Source organism: Pan paniscus, chromosome 1 (assembly GCF_029289425.2).
Source record: "Pan paniscus chromosome 1, NHGRI_mPanPan1-v2.0_pri, whole genome shotgun sequence".
Classification (NCBI taxonomy): domain Eukaryota; kingdom Metazoa; phylum Chordata; class Mammalia; order Primates; family Hominidae; genus Pan; species Pan paniscus.
This window is the reverse complement of record NC_073249.2, coordinates 73,156,569-73,173,437: the sequence shown is the minus strand read 5'-3', so window position 1 is coordinate 73,173,437 and position 16,869 is coordinate 73,156,569. Positions and strand designations below refer to the sequence as shown.

Here is a 16,869-nt window from a genome sequence, read left to right as displayed (position 1 = left end):
GGCAAACACTGCATAGGTTAAAATTATGACATTTTCTTCCCCATCCTTTCCATCCATTTCAAATCAATTGGAAACATGGTTGCTTGGGTCTAGCTGTTCATTTTTGTAAATTACTTATTTTGAACATCTCATTGTTTATTTGCTCACTCAGCATATGGTGACTTTTAGTAACTTCAGATTGAGAAACTTCTGAGATAAAAAGAAGACCTATGTAGTATGAATTCATGGCATTTCCATTTAGTACTTCTCACAGCAGGATACTTGATTTCTCCTTTCTCCCATGTCCGATTTAAAGTGAATTTAAGATATTGTTCTTTTAAATCCCCAATGATTGAACAAAGTAAGAAAAAATACTTTGTTTTGTTTGTGACAAAACAAAAGAAAAATACAAGGGATCCCTAAAAGGTTAGTGTGGGCTTATTAGGCAGTAGGTAGATCTGTTCACAGTAAGAGTGTGTGTGTGTGTGTGTGTGTGTGTGTGTGTGTGAGAGAGAGAGAGAGAGAGAGGGAGAATACACAGAGAGAAGAGTACTCCAAAACAGTATTGATTCTTTGCTATTGATTGTGTAGGCTGCGGCTGCTGAAAGAGAAAGCCCGAGATGTTTACTGGGGAAACCAAGAGTAGCGTCTGTCCCCTGTGACTTGGTGAGGTGGGGAGGTTTTCAGGAGGAAGGAGGGGACAGGGAGGAGTAGGTGGAGTGATGCATTGAACTTACTAGCTTTGACATCATCATTGTCTTTAAATGAAAACAAAAACAAAAACAAAAACAAAAAACAAGAAGATATTTACAGGCAGACAGAAAGGGAGCCAAGGGGAGCAGGAGAGACTGGAGAGAACAGGTCCCCTGAAGTGTATGCTCTTCTTTTTGCTCTTTTCCCGATCTTCCCAGGAACCCACAAGACTCCCAGAAGGTGAAGTTAAGAGCTCCCAGACTCATAAGGTTATTAGAACAGCAAACTGGCACCCCAAAGAACTTTACGGAGACTTGCAACCTATCAACAAATTGGATGAGGGATTAAAAGCCTTCAACAACCAACAACCCCAAGCATCAAACTGAAGGAAACATTCTAACCTTCACAGACAGACTGGAGGCTGGATGGGGACCTGGCTGAAGACATCTGGAGAATGAAAGTTAAGTACCAGCTTGGATTTTTGTGCCCCTAGATTATTTTTGCATTTTAAAATAAGAAGCATCAAATTGCGTGTCTCTGTGTAAAAGTTCTAGCAATTTGTTTTAAGGTGAACTTATTTTGGCTTAGGGACTACAAAAAGAGAAGATAATTCCTAGGGAAGGAAGAAGAGAAAGAAATGAAAATTAGAGAATAAGATTATTTTGAATGACTTCAGGTAGCGAGGAGTGTGTGTTTGTGAGTGTGTATTTGAGAGACTTGGCTCATGCCTGTGGGTCTTCTCTTCTAGTATCAGTGAGGGGAGGGATTATTGAAGAAGAAGGGGGGGAAAAAAAAGAAATAAATCTGAGCTTTCTGGGAGGAAATTCAAAGGAACCAAGAGAAATTAACTTCGTTCTGCAGGGACTAAAATACAGCAAGAGGAGAGAGGTCAAGCGAGAAGCGTGCGGGAAGCACATGCGCTGGGGAGGCATAGAAGCCACACTGGCAGAGCGGCCAGCACAGGTAGCCAGCAGAGGCATTCTTGGGGCTATTTGAAAAAGTTTGGTCTGTGAACAAAACAGTTTCCCTGGTGACTGCAAATCCATTGCTAGCTGCCTCTTTCTCGTCTGCCCATCACTCTGGTGTGGTACCCAGAAGTTGACTTCTGGTTCTGTAGAAAGAGCTAGGGGAGGTATGATGTGCTTAAAGATCCTAAGAATAAGCCTGGCGATTTTGGCTGGGTGGGCACTCTGTTCTGCCAACTCTGAGCTGGGCTGGACACGCAAGAAATCCTTGGTTGAGAGGGAACACCTGAATCAGGTGCTGTTGGAAGGAGAACGTTGTTGGCTGGGGGCCAAGGTTCGAAGACCCAGAGCTTCTCCACAGCATCACCTCTTTGGAGTCTACCCCAGCAGGGCTGGGAACTACCTAAGGCCCTACCCCGTGGGGGAGCAAGAAATCCATCATGCAGGACGCAGCAAACCAGACACTGAAGGAAATGCTGTGAGCCTTGTTCCCCCAGACCTGACTGAAAATCCAGCAGGACTGAGGGGTGCAGTTGAACAGCCGGCTGCCCCATGGGTAGGGGATAGTCCTATTGGGCAATCTGAGCTGCTGGGAGATGATGACGCTTATCTCGGCAATCAAAGATCCAAGGAGTCTCTAGGTGAGGCCGGGATTCAGAAAGGCTCAGCCATGGCTGCCACTACTACCACCGCCATTTTCACAACCCTGAACGAACCCAAACCAGAGACCCAAAGGAGGGGCTGGGCCAAGTCCAGGCAGCGTCGCCAAGTGTGGAAGAGGCGGGCGGAAGATGTGCAGGGAGACTCCGGTATCTCTTCACATTTCCAACCTTGGCCCAAGCATTCCCTTAAACACAGGGTCAAAAAGAGTCCACCGGAGGAAAGCAACCAAAATGGTGGAGAGGGCTCCTACCGAGAAGCAGAGACCTTTAACTCCCAAGTAGGACTGCCCATCTTATACTTCTCTGGGAGGCGGGAGCGGCTGCTGCTGCGTCCAGAAGTGCTGGCTGAGATTCCCCGGGAGGCGTTCACAGTGGAAGCCTGGGTTAAACCGGAGGGAGGACAGAACAACCCAGCCATCATCGCAGGTAACACCCTTCTCCTGGGCTTTCTGAAATCCTGAGGGTATGGCTGGCTTTATTTCTGACAGGTTAGACATAGGGAGCGAGGATGGGAAGGGGATCCAACAGGAAAGCCAGAAAGGGCTAGCCAGGGAGAGGGGGAAGGGCCTTTATTAATCAGCACGGCAGGATTCCAGACACCATCAAAAAGGAGATAATGACTCTAGCCATATCAGCCTCTGTACCTTGTATTGATCTCATGTCCTTCTATACATTGTGCTTGCACTTAGGAGACTTTAGCTCTCTTACCTCTCTTTAAAGGGATAGAGCTCCTTGGTTCTTTGCCAAAAGAGAAGGGGTGTCACACTCCATTTCCGGTAGACCAATATGAGATACCCAGGCAACCTTGAAGACAGATGAGAATCCAAGGACCTGAGCAATGAGTCATGCCTGGGCTGGTCCAGGTGGTGAGGAAACAAGGCTGCTAGTTACACAGCCGTCAGGTCCTGCCTGGTTTCCTTTTCTCTGAGTGCCCTGGATCTTGGCAGAAAGGTGCCCTCTGGTCCAGGTCCTGGAGGTCCCTCCACTTTGTCACAACAATCATGTGTCCAGCTTAGGAACAGTAGGGTCCACTGGAAAAAGTGAGCACTTACAAGCCAAGATCCTGACTTCTAGGCCTGCTGTTGTTGTAAGAAGGACCTAAAAAATGAAACCTTTTATAACTCCATGATTTTGATCAGGAGCACTGGTCTGGGAACATGACCCACATTTGTTTGCACTACACACAGATCTTGCTTTTCATGGAAAGTCACCCAGAAGGGCAAAGAAAAATGAGGTTAAGAGTAACTGTTCCCTGTTGCCTTACTGGGAAAGTTGGAATGAAGCAAGGGGTCATGGATTAGACATGATATTTCATCATTTAGTACCTTATCCTTTTGAATTCCCCATGACAGAACCTAACACAAAGCAAGGTGCACAGTAGAACCATATAATCTGCTTAATTTGAATTATCCACAGTGCTCTTTCATGTTTTCCAGTCCCATTATATTGATGGGGAAACTGAGGCAATAAAAGGCATGCCAGGCAGGCTGGGAATAGAACTCCAGGACACTTGAATCGCTTGAAAATTTTCCGAATTAAGAAAATATTCTCAGGTTACTGGATGCCTGCAAAGTTTCAGACTAGGGAAAGAAGTCGGCAAGGAGGGAGCCTCTTTCAAGGGGGTGTTGCTGGAACATCCCTTCCGGACACTCTGTCTGCCCCTCTTTGGCTGTGATTTCTCCTTCGGAAGCTGGGATTCCCAGACACTGAGCATTCTCAAGTCTTGTGGTTTTGCTGTATTTTATTTTTGGGTGGGAGAGGGAGTGGGGAAAGGGGAGAAATAAGGGTTGGGCTATAAGTTAGGTGGGGGAAGAGAAAGAGTAGAAGGAAATCCTTATTCTGGGGCCAAATGGAAGAAATAATGAGATGATTATCTGATCAGAGTTGGCAGCTCCACAATTTCTCCCAGATGACATCTTCTTGCTGCTTAATCTTGCTTCCTAGTACCCATCTGCCAGGGAAACTGTGTGCTTGCAGTCTAGACTAAGACCCACGACTCCGCTTACCCCTCCTCTTGCAGTAGCAACATAAAGACCGGGGATCAATTCCCTGGCTGAAAAAAATGAGAGAAAGATCCAATAGGAGTCTATGTGGGAGGCTCTAAGGGGCTACTGCTTTGGGTTACTAGAGGCCAAACCTGGGGAAACTTGACCCCTGTCCTGTCCCTCCTGTGTCCTGTCTGATGCTCTGCACAGAGGAAAGCAGTGTCATGATTTGATTCCAGTTACAGCATTTCTTGTGGCACCTCCCCCATCCCCACCCCAGGACGTCTTTCTCCCTTGCCCACCTGTCCACTGCCTCCAACCCCTGCCAACACTGCCACAGCACACACTCAGATCCTTCTCTAAAGTGCCCGTCTGAACTCTTTTAACCGTAACCATGTAAAATTGGGCAGGAAATCTTTTGCAGACTGTCTAGCTTCTGAATTTTCCTTCTCTTCAAATCAAAGTGTCCCTTGTGGTGTACCGGTATTTCCCCTCTTAGGTCTACACCAGAAAGGTTGAGGGCAGGGAATGCCCAGGGCTATCTCATCTCCACTTACCACTCTATATTTTTCTTTAGATTTTTGTACATCAGAAAATATTCAGTAAAGATGTAGGGTAAAGGTCTGGGAAAGATGGAGGTTGGGAACATGGTTTCATTCTTTGGGATTCTAGCAACAGGGCTGCTGAGGGCTTGGGCATCCTTGTGTACTCACTGTGCTTAGCTGCTTACACTTCACCTGTGCTCTCCATGCCTGAGAACCATAATGTTGCCAAAGGCATTTACCCTAATCTACTCATGCCTGTGGACAGACCAGTCCATCTTCCTTCTCTTACCATACAGCACTCGCCCCTGAGCTGGTCATTGTCTATTCCTATGATGGCTGGCCTTCACCTATGCAGAATGACAATAGAATCATGTCCCTGGGAGCCACATACAATTCAGCAATTCTGCTGTTCCACTTGGAATGATCCGAGGTGCTGCAAGACTTGGCCCCTACACTTTTTTCAACAGCTCTCAAAGCGTAGCTTCTACCTACTCAACTTAAATCCAGTTTCCCAATCCTTAATCTACCCAATTTAGGGCATTTTTTATTCAACAGAGACTTCAAGCAATGCAGCCATAGCAATTTACAGAGGAACATTCCCCTCCCCAGCCCCAGATGCAGGGGTCTTAGAGGATACTTTCTACACGGAACACTAGGTGGCAGTGTTGCTTCATTCACAGGAGCGTAGGCAGCCACGTAGTGGGGAATGTCTCTGATTTCTTGGAGGACTGTCCTGCCCTGGCTCTGGGCTGTGTGTATTTAATTGTCCTCTCCCAGAATGTTGTTCGTTGGCATCCCTTGGGGTCAGCTTTATGCAAGTGTTTTTTGCGGGGCTTATGTGAAAGGGCAAAAGTGACATTTTTGGGGTTGTGACTAACTTGCACTTTAGCAACTAGTAAAGAAAAGAAAATCAACTAAAGTTTCCCCTCTCCCTCCCCCACTCCAAACTCCCACATTCTTCCAAAATAGAAAGTTGAATTCCAGAATGAATTGCCAGAATACATTTATTTAGAGTTGAGGACAACACGGAGCTCACAGGCTTTGGGTGCTGAACGTCTCTCTGGCCCTCAGAAGGGGAGACGTGGTACCTGGGTCCCTGCAAGGTAGATCTTCTGAAGTGGCCTATTTCCCATAGCTGAGACAGAACAACCAAGGTGTAGGAGAGGACTGTGTACAACTGCTCCACTGTAGAGTCCTCTGTAAGAGTAGCTAGTCAGGGGCCTGGCAGCTCAGGGCCATGTGGCCACCAAGGAGTAGACTGAGGTCAGGAGCCCATTTGGTTGGGCCATTGGAACTGAGAACTGGACGTAAGCCAAATTCTGTCCCATCCACGTGTGTAACTTTTAAGCTCCAGCACCCAACCTTGAAACCATCCTGTTCCTTTCCCGCCTTCTCAACTTCCTTTCCTCTCTTTTAACCCCAACATACACAAAGGAGAAGATCTTAATAGGTTCCTCCTCACCCATAATTGATTTCAAATGTTCCCTGAAGTTGCCCAGCTGAGTAACCACCTGCAGCTCCAAGTTGCAGGAGACTGAGTCACTAAGTCCATGGCAGAATTGGAGCCTGAGCCCAGGTTTCTTCATCCGACAAATATTTATTGAGTGCCTTCCATGCAAAGCATGGCAAGGCCCTGTGGGGAGCACAAAGATGTCTAAGAAACTGTCCCTGACATGAAGACAAGTTTTCCTCCTCTGAGGATCCGAGCATTAGAGTATATGCTTGTGTAGAACTTGGGAGGCAGGCCAACCTGGCAACAGATTCCATCTCTGACGCTTATCAGGGCTGTGGTCTTTGGCGATCCATTGAGCTTTTCTATGCCTTCATTTCCTCAAATGGAAAAAGGAGAAAAATATATGTATACAAAATATCTTTCCATTTAAATAAAAATGAAAAAAGCTCCAAAAAATGAAAAATAAGACGATGTCTTGCAGAGTCGTTATGATGCTTGAACAAGTCATGTATGTAAAGTGCCCACCATAGGGCTTGGCCACTGTGTTTACTCATGGCCTGGCAGGAGCTAACAGTGGGAGGCAATCATTACTGGGAGCAGCACGTTAACCTGCTTGTCTTTGGTTCTAACCCACTAACCTATCATTTTTCCTTAGGTGGAATATTCACTTTAATTTCTTAGGAATTCAGTTTGCTAAATTGTAAAATGAGAATGATGGTAAACAGACTTTTTTTACAACACAGTCTAATGTGTTGTAAATGCAGTAGAATCAGAGGCCCCAAAGGGCTCATTTATTTTATTTAAAAAAATCCATTCTTTTTAGCCTGAGCAGTACTATTTTGAATAAATTGGACAACAGTGCTAAAGTTTTCTGGAGGCCATAAAACCTTTTGAAAATCTGATGAAAGCTATGTCCACTCCCTAGAAAAATGAACATGTTCACATAGTTCACACAACGTTCAGAGCTGTATTAGTCTGTTCTCAAGCTGCTGATAAAGACATACCTGAGACTGGGTAATTTATAAAGGAAAGAGCTTTAATGGACTCACAGTTCCACATGGCTGGGGAGGCCTCACAACAATGGCTGAAGGTGAATGAGGAGGAAAGTCATGTCTCACATGGTGGCAGGCAAGACAGCGTGCGCAGGGGAACTCCCATTTATAAAACCATGAGATCTCCTGAGACTTATTCACTATCACACGAACAGCACAGAAAAACCCACCCCCATGATTCAATTACCTCCCACCAGGTCCCTCCTGCAACATGTGGGAATTATGGGAGCTACGACTCGAGATGAGATTTGGGTGGGGACAGAGTCAAACCATATCAAGACCCTTCACGATTTCTTGATGGCCAGGGTCTGCTGACATTATGTATAAAACCTATTGTTTAAGGCCTATATTGGTAAGTGTTGTTGTTGTTGTTGTTGTTTTTGACATCTAAGAAATGAGATTTCACAGAATGCTGAAACATCCCCTTCTCCCAATAAGGGAGGTTTGTACTCAAGGTGGAGGGTGTCATCCACATAGAATATGGAGCTTCATAGAAGGCAGATTCACGTAGATGTGAAGAGAATGTAAAAGGCAGGCCATGTGTGGGATCTCTCCCTTTATCCAATAGGACTCAATGACAGGTGAAGAGACAAATTTATACTTTTCCCAGAATCTTCCTGAAGATGAGGTTTGCATGGCCCTCTCCTCAGTTGCTTCTTCCTATATCACAGCAAGGTTTGAAGTCAGAGTGTTTGTCCTCCAAGAATCCTGTGGAACTGTGCAGTTCCCTCCACATTAGAACTCTGCTCCCTGGTTAGGATCCACATGTGCAGCAAAGTCATGGCCACCTGCCCTAAGCATGGATGACCCATGGATGTGAGGGCTTGCTGTTGGTTTCTGGGGATGGATTTACCCACAGTGATGAGTACGAGTTGCACGAGTTGACTTGTGTGAACAGGGCATAGCCCCTGATGGTTGTAAATTAGCATCTTTGTATAGAAGGTTTTATCATGTGGCTATATGGCCCTCAAGAAGAGAGTAACATGGAGGGGCTGTATGATATCTGGTTTAAGAAGTGAAACAGACCGTGACTATGACCCTTTTTCTCGAAGCCTGTGGCCATGCCCCTCATCCCTATGGGAAAGTAGTTTTCTCTATGTCTCTGCTTCCAGGGCCCTTCATGTGTGGTTTCCTAGGGTGCATATTGCTTCCTGCCTTATTTGTTATGTGCATGTCTCATTTCTATCCACTGGTAATTCCTCCAGAGCCAAATGCATGTCTGATTAACTTTTGTGATTCCAAAATATCTAGCACAGTATTAGAGACTCTCAGTTATGTTTGTAGAATAGACAAAATAGAAATTTAGACAGCTGACTGTCCATTAAGGATGAATAAAAGGGTGGAGGGAACTTTCTGAAACTGGAGTCTCTTTGTGGGATCCAGGGCAGTGGCTTTCAGATTCTGTTTTTGCTGCCTACTGAGGTGTCTTAGGAGCTTCTGAGGGGAAATCACTGAGTACAGGGCTCCCTTTCCACCTTCAATAGGAGCATCCCCTCCCTTACCTGTTTCATGTGAAGGAGGGGCTTAATTACTTTAAGGAAGTTTAAACCCCAGAACTCTAGAGCAGGGGTTGGCACATTATGGCCTATGGGTCACATCAGGTCTAAAGCTGAAGCTTGTTTTTGTAAATAAAGTTTTATTGGCACACATCCACACCCATTTGGTTATGTGTTCTCTGTGGTGGCTTCCCTGCTAACTGGTGGAGGTAAGTAGTTGCAAAAGAGGCCTTCTGACCCACAAAGCCCAAAATATTTACTGTCTGGCCCTTTGTAGAAAGTTTGCTAACTCATACTTTAGAGCATTTCTTCTCAAACTTCAGTGTGAATAGAGATCAGCTGAGACTATTCTTAAGATGTCTGCCATGGCAATACACCTGGCAGCAGGTGCAATGTAAGTACGTCTTGCACAGTGCAGGCAGTTTCATGGACCAAGGACCCCAGGCGCTGTGCTCTGAAACACATCGCTGCATTTTCACTGAGGCCACAGATCCCTGGGGTGGCATGGTTAAAGGCAGACCAGTTCCTGAGAGACAGTCATTGACTTTGGCTGGAGGACTCAAAAAGGCCTTGCAGGAAATTCCTTAGACTGCACTGTAGTCAACAACACTTCCATCCCACCTTCCTTCCCTCTTTTTTTTCCTTCAGAGTCAGACTTGCAGCAATGACTGATGTCTCTCCCAGCCTTTTCAGGATCTGTTTATATTTCCTCGGAATTGTCTCCCCCAGTAAAATCCTACATATTTAATCCTGTATTGGCATCTACTTCTTGTACTAACACAACTACCTTACGCAAATGCAGATTTGGGTTCAATAGGTCTGGGGCAGCCTGAGATTCTGCATTTCTAACAGGCTTCAGGTGCTGTTGCTGTTGCTAGTATGTGGACCATAATTCAAGTTGCAAGACTCTAGACTCTTGAGTCCAAGCTCTTGAGCCCAGGGCAGAAGACAGCAGACTTTTTCTGTAAAAGGACAGATAGTAAATAGTTTAGGCTTCTTGGGCCATGCAGTCTCTGTTGCAAAAAATTCAACTCTGTTGTTAGAATGTGCAAGCAGTCGTAGATGATATGTAAACACATTTCTATGCCTGTGTTCCAATAAAACTTTATTCACAAAAAGAGGTGGCAGACTAGATTTTTCTCATGAACAGTAGTTTGCCAACTGCTTTTTCCACCGTCCTTTTGTGCTTTGCTTTCTAGTTTCACGCTATGCAAAATAACTCCAACAGAGAGACTGTGGCACTATCAGTGGTGGGACATACCTTTTGTTCAAGTATAAACAGAACTTCCCAGATATTTCTTGCAGGAAACAAGTCATGCTAGTTTCTTGGTATGAGCTTATATTTATTTATTTATTTATATGAGTTTATATTTATTTCTTTCCTTTTCTTTTCTTTTTTTTCTTTTTTTTTTAGAAAAAAGCATACTGAGATGTAACTTATCTTAAAGTTCACATGTTTAAAGTGTACAAATAATGTCTTTAGTATTCTTACAGACTTATCTCAACCTATTATCTCAATTATCTCAATCAATTATCTCAATCTAATTTTAGAATATTTTAGTGGCACCCAAAAGAAATGCTGTACCCATTAGCCCTACCCACTTCCCTCCCCTCCTTTCCAAATCCACCATAGCCATAGCCATCAGCAACCTACTCTCTATCTCTATAGATTTGCCTATTCTGTGTTATTTCATAAAAATGGAATGTATCATACAATGTATGATCTTTTGTGGCTGGCTTCTTTCACTTGAGGCTTATCCATGTTGCAGCATGTATTGGCACTTCATTCCTTTTTATTGTTAAGTAATATCCCATGCATATACTACATTTTGTGTATCCAGTCTTCAATTACTGGATATTTTGGTTGTTTCCACTTTTTGGCTGTTATGAACATTGTGCACAAGTGGATATTTTTCTATTTCTTTTGATTAGATACCTAGGAGTGGAATTTCTGGGTCATATGGTTGCTATATATTTAACATTTTGAGGCTCTACCAGACTACCAAAGTGGCTGCACAATTTAGTAATCCTCATGAATGCATGGAGGTTTGGTTTTATGCCTCTGACCCTCTAAAATGAAATGGGGGCTGGGCACAGTGGCTCATGCCTGTAAATCTAGCACTTTGGGAGGCTGAGGCAGGCAGATCGCTTAAGGCCAGGAGTTCAAGACCAGCCTGGGAAATATGACGAAACCCCATCTCTACAAAACATACAAAAATTAGCCAGGTGTAATGGCATGCACCTGCGGTCCCAGCTACTCAGGAGGCTGAGGTGGGGGGATCACCTGAGCCTGGTGAGGTCGAGTCTGCAGTGAGCCATGACTGTGCCGCTGCACTCCAGCCTGGGGGACAGAATGAGAACCTGTCTCAATAAAATAAAATGGGCTTCTGTGACATCACTGGTGAGTATGGTTTGGCCACTGCTAGCATCTGAGAATACTTCAGTGGTCTTGGAGAAATGTGCCATTGTTGCACAATGAGGAGAGACATCTGGGCTCTGATGCTGACGCCTCTGAAATAGCAGGGAGTCCTTCCTAGTTGAAGTGGGTTCTCTCACCAAGCTCCCTCTTCTGGCTTCTTGAAGGTATCCTCAGATGGGCCTTTTCTTCCCTGAACCTTCACCTTTGGCCTGAAGCATATTACTTGCTATTACCTGCAACCTGGCTGAACCCTCAATGATAGGCATACAGGAAACACTCAGGTGCTTAGAAGTCACAGTGCATCAGATTCTGATGCAGCAGCACCTTCAGAAAGAAAAAGAGAAGAGAAACCAAGGGGAGAAGGGAAGATGAAGCTCACATAGCTCACATAGCTGTGAACTTTCTCCTAGATTCCAGCTCTGTGTCTGGCCCCAGCTGGGTTCTTTGGCAGACCATTCAGGGTTTGGTGTCTGACTCACAGGGTTAGATCTGGGCCTTTGGGGTCATCCAGTCGTTTGGGGTGCAGGTGGGGGAAGGAGAATCACTTCCAGGCAGTGGCGTAGAGGGGTTTTCTGTAAGAATGGCCTGTGATTATCCTATTCACCACACTCCAGCTTCAGTGCCTGGCACCTGTTACTGCCTTTCCTCTCCTCATTCCCCAATTTTCATTTACTGTAAAAGATTCTCTTCCTGGTCCTTTGCATCTCAGGGAGACAATGCAGTGGATGAGGCTTTGACTGACCCAGGTGGCACCATTAGCTGCTCACCTCCCCATCCTCTGGGAGCTGTGTGTTCTTTCTCAGACCACAGGAATGAGATGGAAACCCATGGAGACTCTGGTGTAGTTCTGGGGTGGAGCAAAGATTGTCAGGTTGGAAATATTCAGGAGTGACAGAGGCAGGGCTGGAAAGTAGGAATCACTTTTGGCAGCCCACATACATCCAACTATTCTCTTGTCACCAGCAATAATTTGTCCTTCCTCACCTCCTGCCTCCTCCTTTTTGCACTTCTTTCTTGTTTCTTTGGGCTGACCATGTGATTCACTCAGAATGTGTGTGCCAGGAGGTCTGACTCCTCTTTCCTGTTCCAATCTGTGCCTTGAGGAGGCCAAATAAACACTTTATTTGGTGTTTACTAACAGAAAGGCAACACCTTAGTTTGGCTCCTGAGCCTGTATACCCTGCACATCCATTAGCTTCAGTTCCTGATGTCATAAACAAGGACACAGATTCCATACTTTCGCTCTTGAGTACATGGAATTAACATTATTCTGGGGGCTCATCAGATTTGTTTCAGCTCACATCATACACCCCCTGGCCCTAGCACCTTCCAGAAAGCATATTTCTATGCTAAGTTTGTATCCAAAAAATAACAGCACCGTTTCTTTCCCGTGTTTACTACCTGTCTCAAAACAACCTTCCTTTTTGGATTTTTTAAAGAGAACATCCAGTAAAGAAAACTCAGTGGGCAAACAAAAACATCCTAGTTCTCTTTATGAGTCAGAATTGAGTGGTGAAGAAAAGTGGTTCTGCCCAAATGTAAAATGTGGAAACTGGAATCCAAAGTCTCAGAACATTTGAAGTATTGCCATGGCAACTGGTTGGGCTATCAAGACGAGCAAGTATGGCTCATTTCTGCATTAGAAATCCAGTTACCTGATCAGAAGGAACGTTGCAGAGCCTATAAGTTAATCCGTTAGTGAGTCATCATTCAAGTGGTGACTCAGCATTTGCTAACTTTCCTACAAATAATTGCTCTACATTCTGGGAAGGTTATAAAAGTAGTTCAGTTTTATTTGTTCATTCAATATTTATTGAGCTTCTATTAAGTGAAATATCAAGCCTTTAACCACATGTTGGGGAATCAAGAACTACTAAGGCAGGAGTTATGCCTGGAAGGTGCTCAGAATTTAGGCCTGTAAACTGTAAATGGATTATTAAATTTGTTTTAATAACAAATTATATGTGTATATGTAAACAGATTATTACAGCCTGGCTACAGAGAGTGACTGGTCCTGCCTGGATAAACCAAAAGGATTTCTTGAGGCTAGGAAAGGAGAGCTGGTAACCAGAGAAACAGAACGAGTACTGGGGAGTAGCAGAATTAGGGCAAAGAGAAAATGATAGTTTTCAAAGTGTCAAATGGCACAGGAGCACCAAATAAGATATCAGGCCTAAAGTAGGTGCATTGGATTTAGCAGTCAGGGAATCATGGACGACTTTAGGGAGAGCAGTTTCACACCTCAGTTGTGGGTGCATCCACATCACATTAAGTAGAGATATGAATGAGAGGTAAAGGAGTGAAGACAAGGATTGCACTCTATGCAAAAACTTGGCTGTGATGGAAGGGGCAGAGGAGATGTCAGAAGTAGATATGGGTTCAGAGAGATTTCATTTTAAATTCAGAAAGATGCAAGACTCAAGGTCTTGTATTAAAGAACTGGTCATCTAAAGTAGGAGACAGCATAAACACAGGAAAATGATGGTAGATAAAGTAACAGAAATATAAAGCATGCAAATGCACGCTCAATCACTCTAAAAAAATCTATTGCATAAATTTTCCTTTGACAAGTGGTTCTGTAGCACTTACTCTGTGCCAAGCACTACTGTGGTCTGTTTACAAATATTAACTCACATGCTCCCAAGGACAACTGAAGGAAGAAGATGGAGAAACCAGAGCACAGAGAGAAATAGGATACTGTCCAAGGTCACACAGCTGGTGCAGGCAGAGCCAAGATGTGAACCTGGATATTTGTCCTGAGAGTTCTTTTCCACTGTGCTATGTTGTCATTATCTTTTATCTCAGGAGCAGTGAGGAGTGAAGAGCCCCAACCTTCCTCAACTGAACCCTTTATCCATCTCACATCCATTGCTTGTCCTGTTTTCTGTATCTCAGCAAAGGGCCAAGAACTCTAGGAGTTCCTGTCTCACATCACTGCCCCTCACTCTCCACATGACATGTAATGCCAGTAATCAATCACCAAATCCTGTCTGGTTGGCCTCTTCAGTTTCTTTTGGCCCTGTTGTGTTCATCCCAATAACCAAACTAAAGCTAAGTTTTGGTCACAATAATTCTGACTGTCTCTAACCCGAGAGATCAATTTATTCTTCAGCTGTTTGATTGCAACCAAGAGGAGCATTTTCAAATACAAAGCAGCTCAAGTCACTTTCCTGCCTACAACCATCAGAAGACTCTGCTGCACCCTCAGGATAAAGTTCAGCTTCCTTAAGGTGTCATATGAGACCCTACTTACCTTTTCAATCTCATCACTGACTCTACAATAGACACACACATACCCATGCATACTCATGTGTACACATGCATGCACATATATACAAGCACACTCACACAAACTTGCACATCCATATGTACACACGTGCACACATGTGCACAGATATACATGCACACCCACCGACACACCCACACCTTCATATATGATACAATCATGCTCTCACACCATGCTCACATGCACTCACACATATACTTCCAGGCCAATTTCTAGCAACACCAAACCATTAGCACTGCCACAGATACAGCACTCTCCCTGGCCTCTAGCCCCTGATGTCTATCCTTTGTAATTTTTCTCCTAATATGAAGCCACTCCCCAAAACCACATGCACCTGAATTGTTCTTATTTAACCCCCTAGATTTTTAGTGAATATGACATCTCTTTCAGGAACTCTTCCTTGGCCTCTCTAAAGACTGATTTAGATTTGCTTATGTTTTCCTGATACCTTGTACTGTGCCTTATCAAGACACTAAGAGAAACCTACCGTAATTTCCATTTTACTTCTCATTAATTGAACACAAGCTCATTGAGCTCCTACTGTCTGCCAGGCACTGGACTGGGTGTTTGATGTTAAATAAGCAGACATGGTTCCACTGCCCAGTCATTTCTATTCTAGGCTAGCTCCCACTGGGCTGTAAGCTGTCTGGGGTCAGAGGCTGCATCTGTTCCTTGCTGCCTTCCTAGCACCTAGTGCTTTGTCAGTTAATAACAAATAACTAATTCAATATGTATTTGATAAGAAGATGAAGGATGAACTAATTCTATTTGGAAGTAGGCACATGAAAACCTGGTAATCTTTAAGTTCTATTGATGTTGAAGATGACTAGGAAGTTTAAATTCCCCTCAGTAGTATCTAGAAGGAGGAGTTATCCTTACCTTCTACCTCAACTCCCCCTTCCTCATCCCCACAAATCTAGGTATACCTGACAAATGTAGACTAGGAATTTGTCTCCTAGAAAAACTGGATATAATTTACAACTTGGTTTAACTATGTTTATTTCTAAACTTTCAGAAATTATCTTTTCTATTTATTTGCTTCTTCTAGGTTGGCTTTTTCTCATTCTCATAGAATTTCGTTTTGTGCACATTATTCCCGTGGGCGGGAGGAAGAGGAGTGTATATACCTAGAGAAAGGTAGATCTTGCTACCTGAAGAAGAAGCCACTGGGGGCCAGGAAACTCTGCTTCAGTTCCAAGTCTCTCCAGCGTTTGCACCTTCTCCGGCCCTTTGAAAATCTGGAGTTTTAAAAACTCTCTTTTGGGGGGGTGAAATTCTTTTAACATCAAATGTGTTTATAGACAGTTCCTAGCTGAGTTTATTTATTAGCCATATTCTCACTCACTAATTCATTTATTCAGCTGATGCTTCTTGAGCACAAAGTAGGTATTCAATTACTATTTTTGAAATTAACTCCAACTTCATGCAGAATAATAGTAAACACTAACCACAGCAGAGCTCTATTTTAGACATTGTTTGTTTCAAGGCACATTAATAACTTGAAATAATTGCACAATAGAATATTCTTATAATCCTTATAATACAACCCATGGCATGGATCCTGAAGATAAAAGGGAACTTGGGCAATGCTCCCTCCTGGGTGTGGCAGCCTTGCTGGGCCTTTGGACCACCTCCTTGTGCCCCCTCCTCTGCCATGGCTGGTCCCTGGCTGAGGTCAGGCAGGTGACAGCCAGGTGCCATGGCAGAGGAGGGGGCAGAAGGAGGTGGTCCCAGCCCCTCTGGCTCTCTGCTTACAGCATTTCTGGGAACTTAGCAGCTATGTCCTCTACTGTGGTGTGCTGCCAAAAGCCAAGCACATTTGAGGAAGGCAGCTGTTCGTTTTGCCATTCCCCGCCCTTCTGTGAACATCTCCTCTCCTGACCCTGCCTCCCTACACTGCTACTGTCCTCTCTTCCACACTGTTCTCCCTTCCTGAAAGTCCAAGCTGCTTAGCAGTGGAAGCCTTCAGATTGCCTGTAGGCTTCTGGGGGCTTCTATGGATCTCCATCATCTGTGTGCCCCTCCAACACCCAGGGCAGGGCCTGCAGCAGTATGGGCAATGGCATTGAATGGACACATGGAGGACAATCTGCCTCCTCATACACACAGAACTTGATCTCTCCTGACTCTCCAGAATGAACCATGTTCCTTTCTCTTCTCTCCACGTGACCCACCATTACCTGCTCCTTAAGTTTGTGCAAGCCATCCATCCCCTCACCTTAATTGTCCTACCTCCACCTCCTCATCCATTTAAGTTCTTTCCCTCACTGTATTAGTTAGGAATGCAGAATCTGGAGTCTGAAGGTCTGGATTCAAGCCCTTTACTAGCTGTGG

At 44.5% G+C, this 16,869-nt stretch overlaps 1 protein-coding gene across 1 annotated transcript in view; it reads left to right on the top strand.

The window, feature by feature from the left end:
* Window positions 1-16,869, top strand: part of PAPPA2 (pappalysin 2) — a 642,477-nt gene that overhangs the window by 342,357 nt on the left and 283,251 nt on the right. Inside the window, exon 6 of the mRNA XM_055111171.2 lies at window positions 891-2,725. Within this exon, the coding sequence (XP_054967146.2) occupies window positions 1,807-2,725 (919 nt within the window). The 5' untranslated portion in view covers window positions 891-1,806. The remainder of the gene's footprint in view (window positions 1-890; window positions 2,726-16,869) is intronic.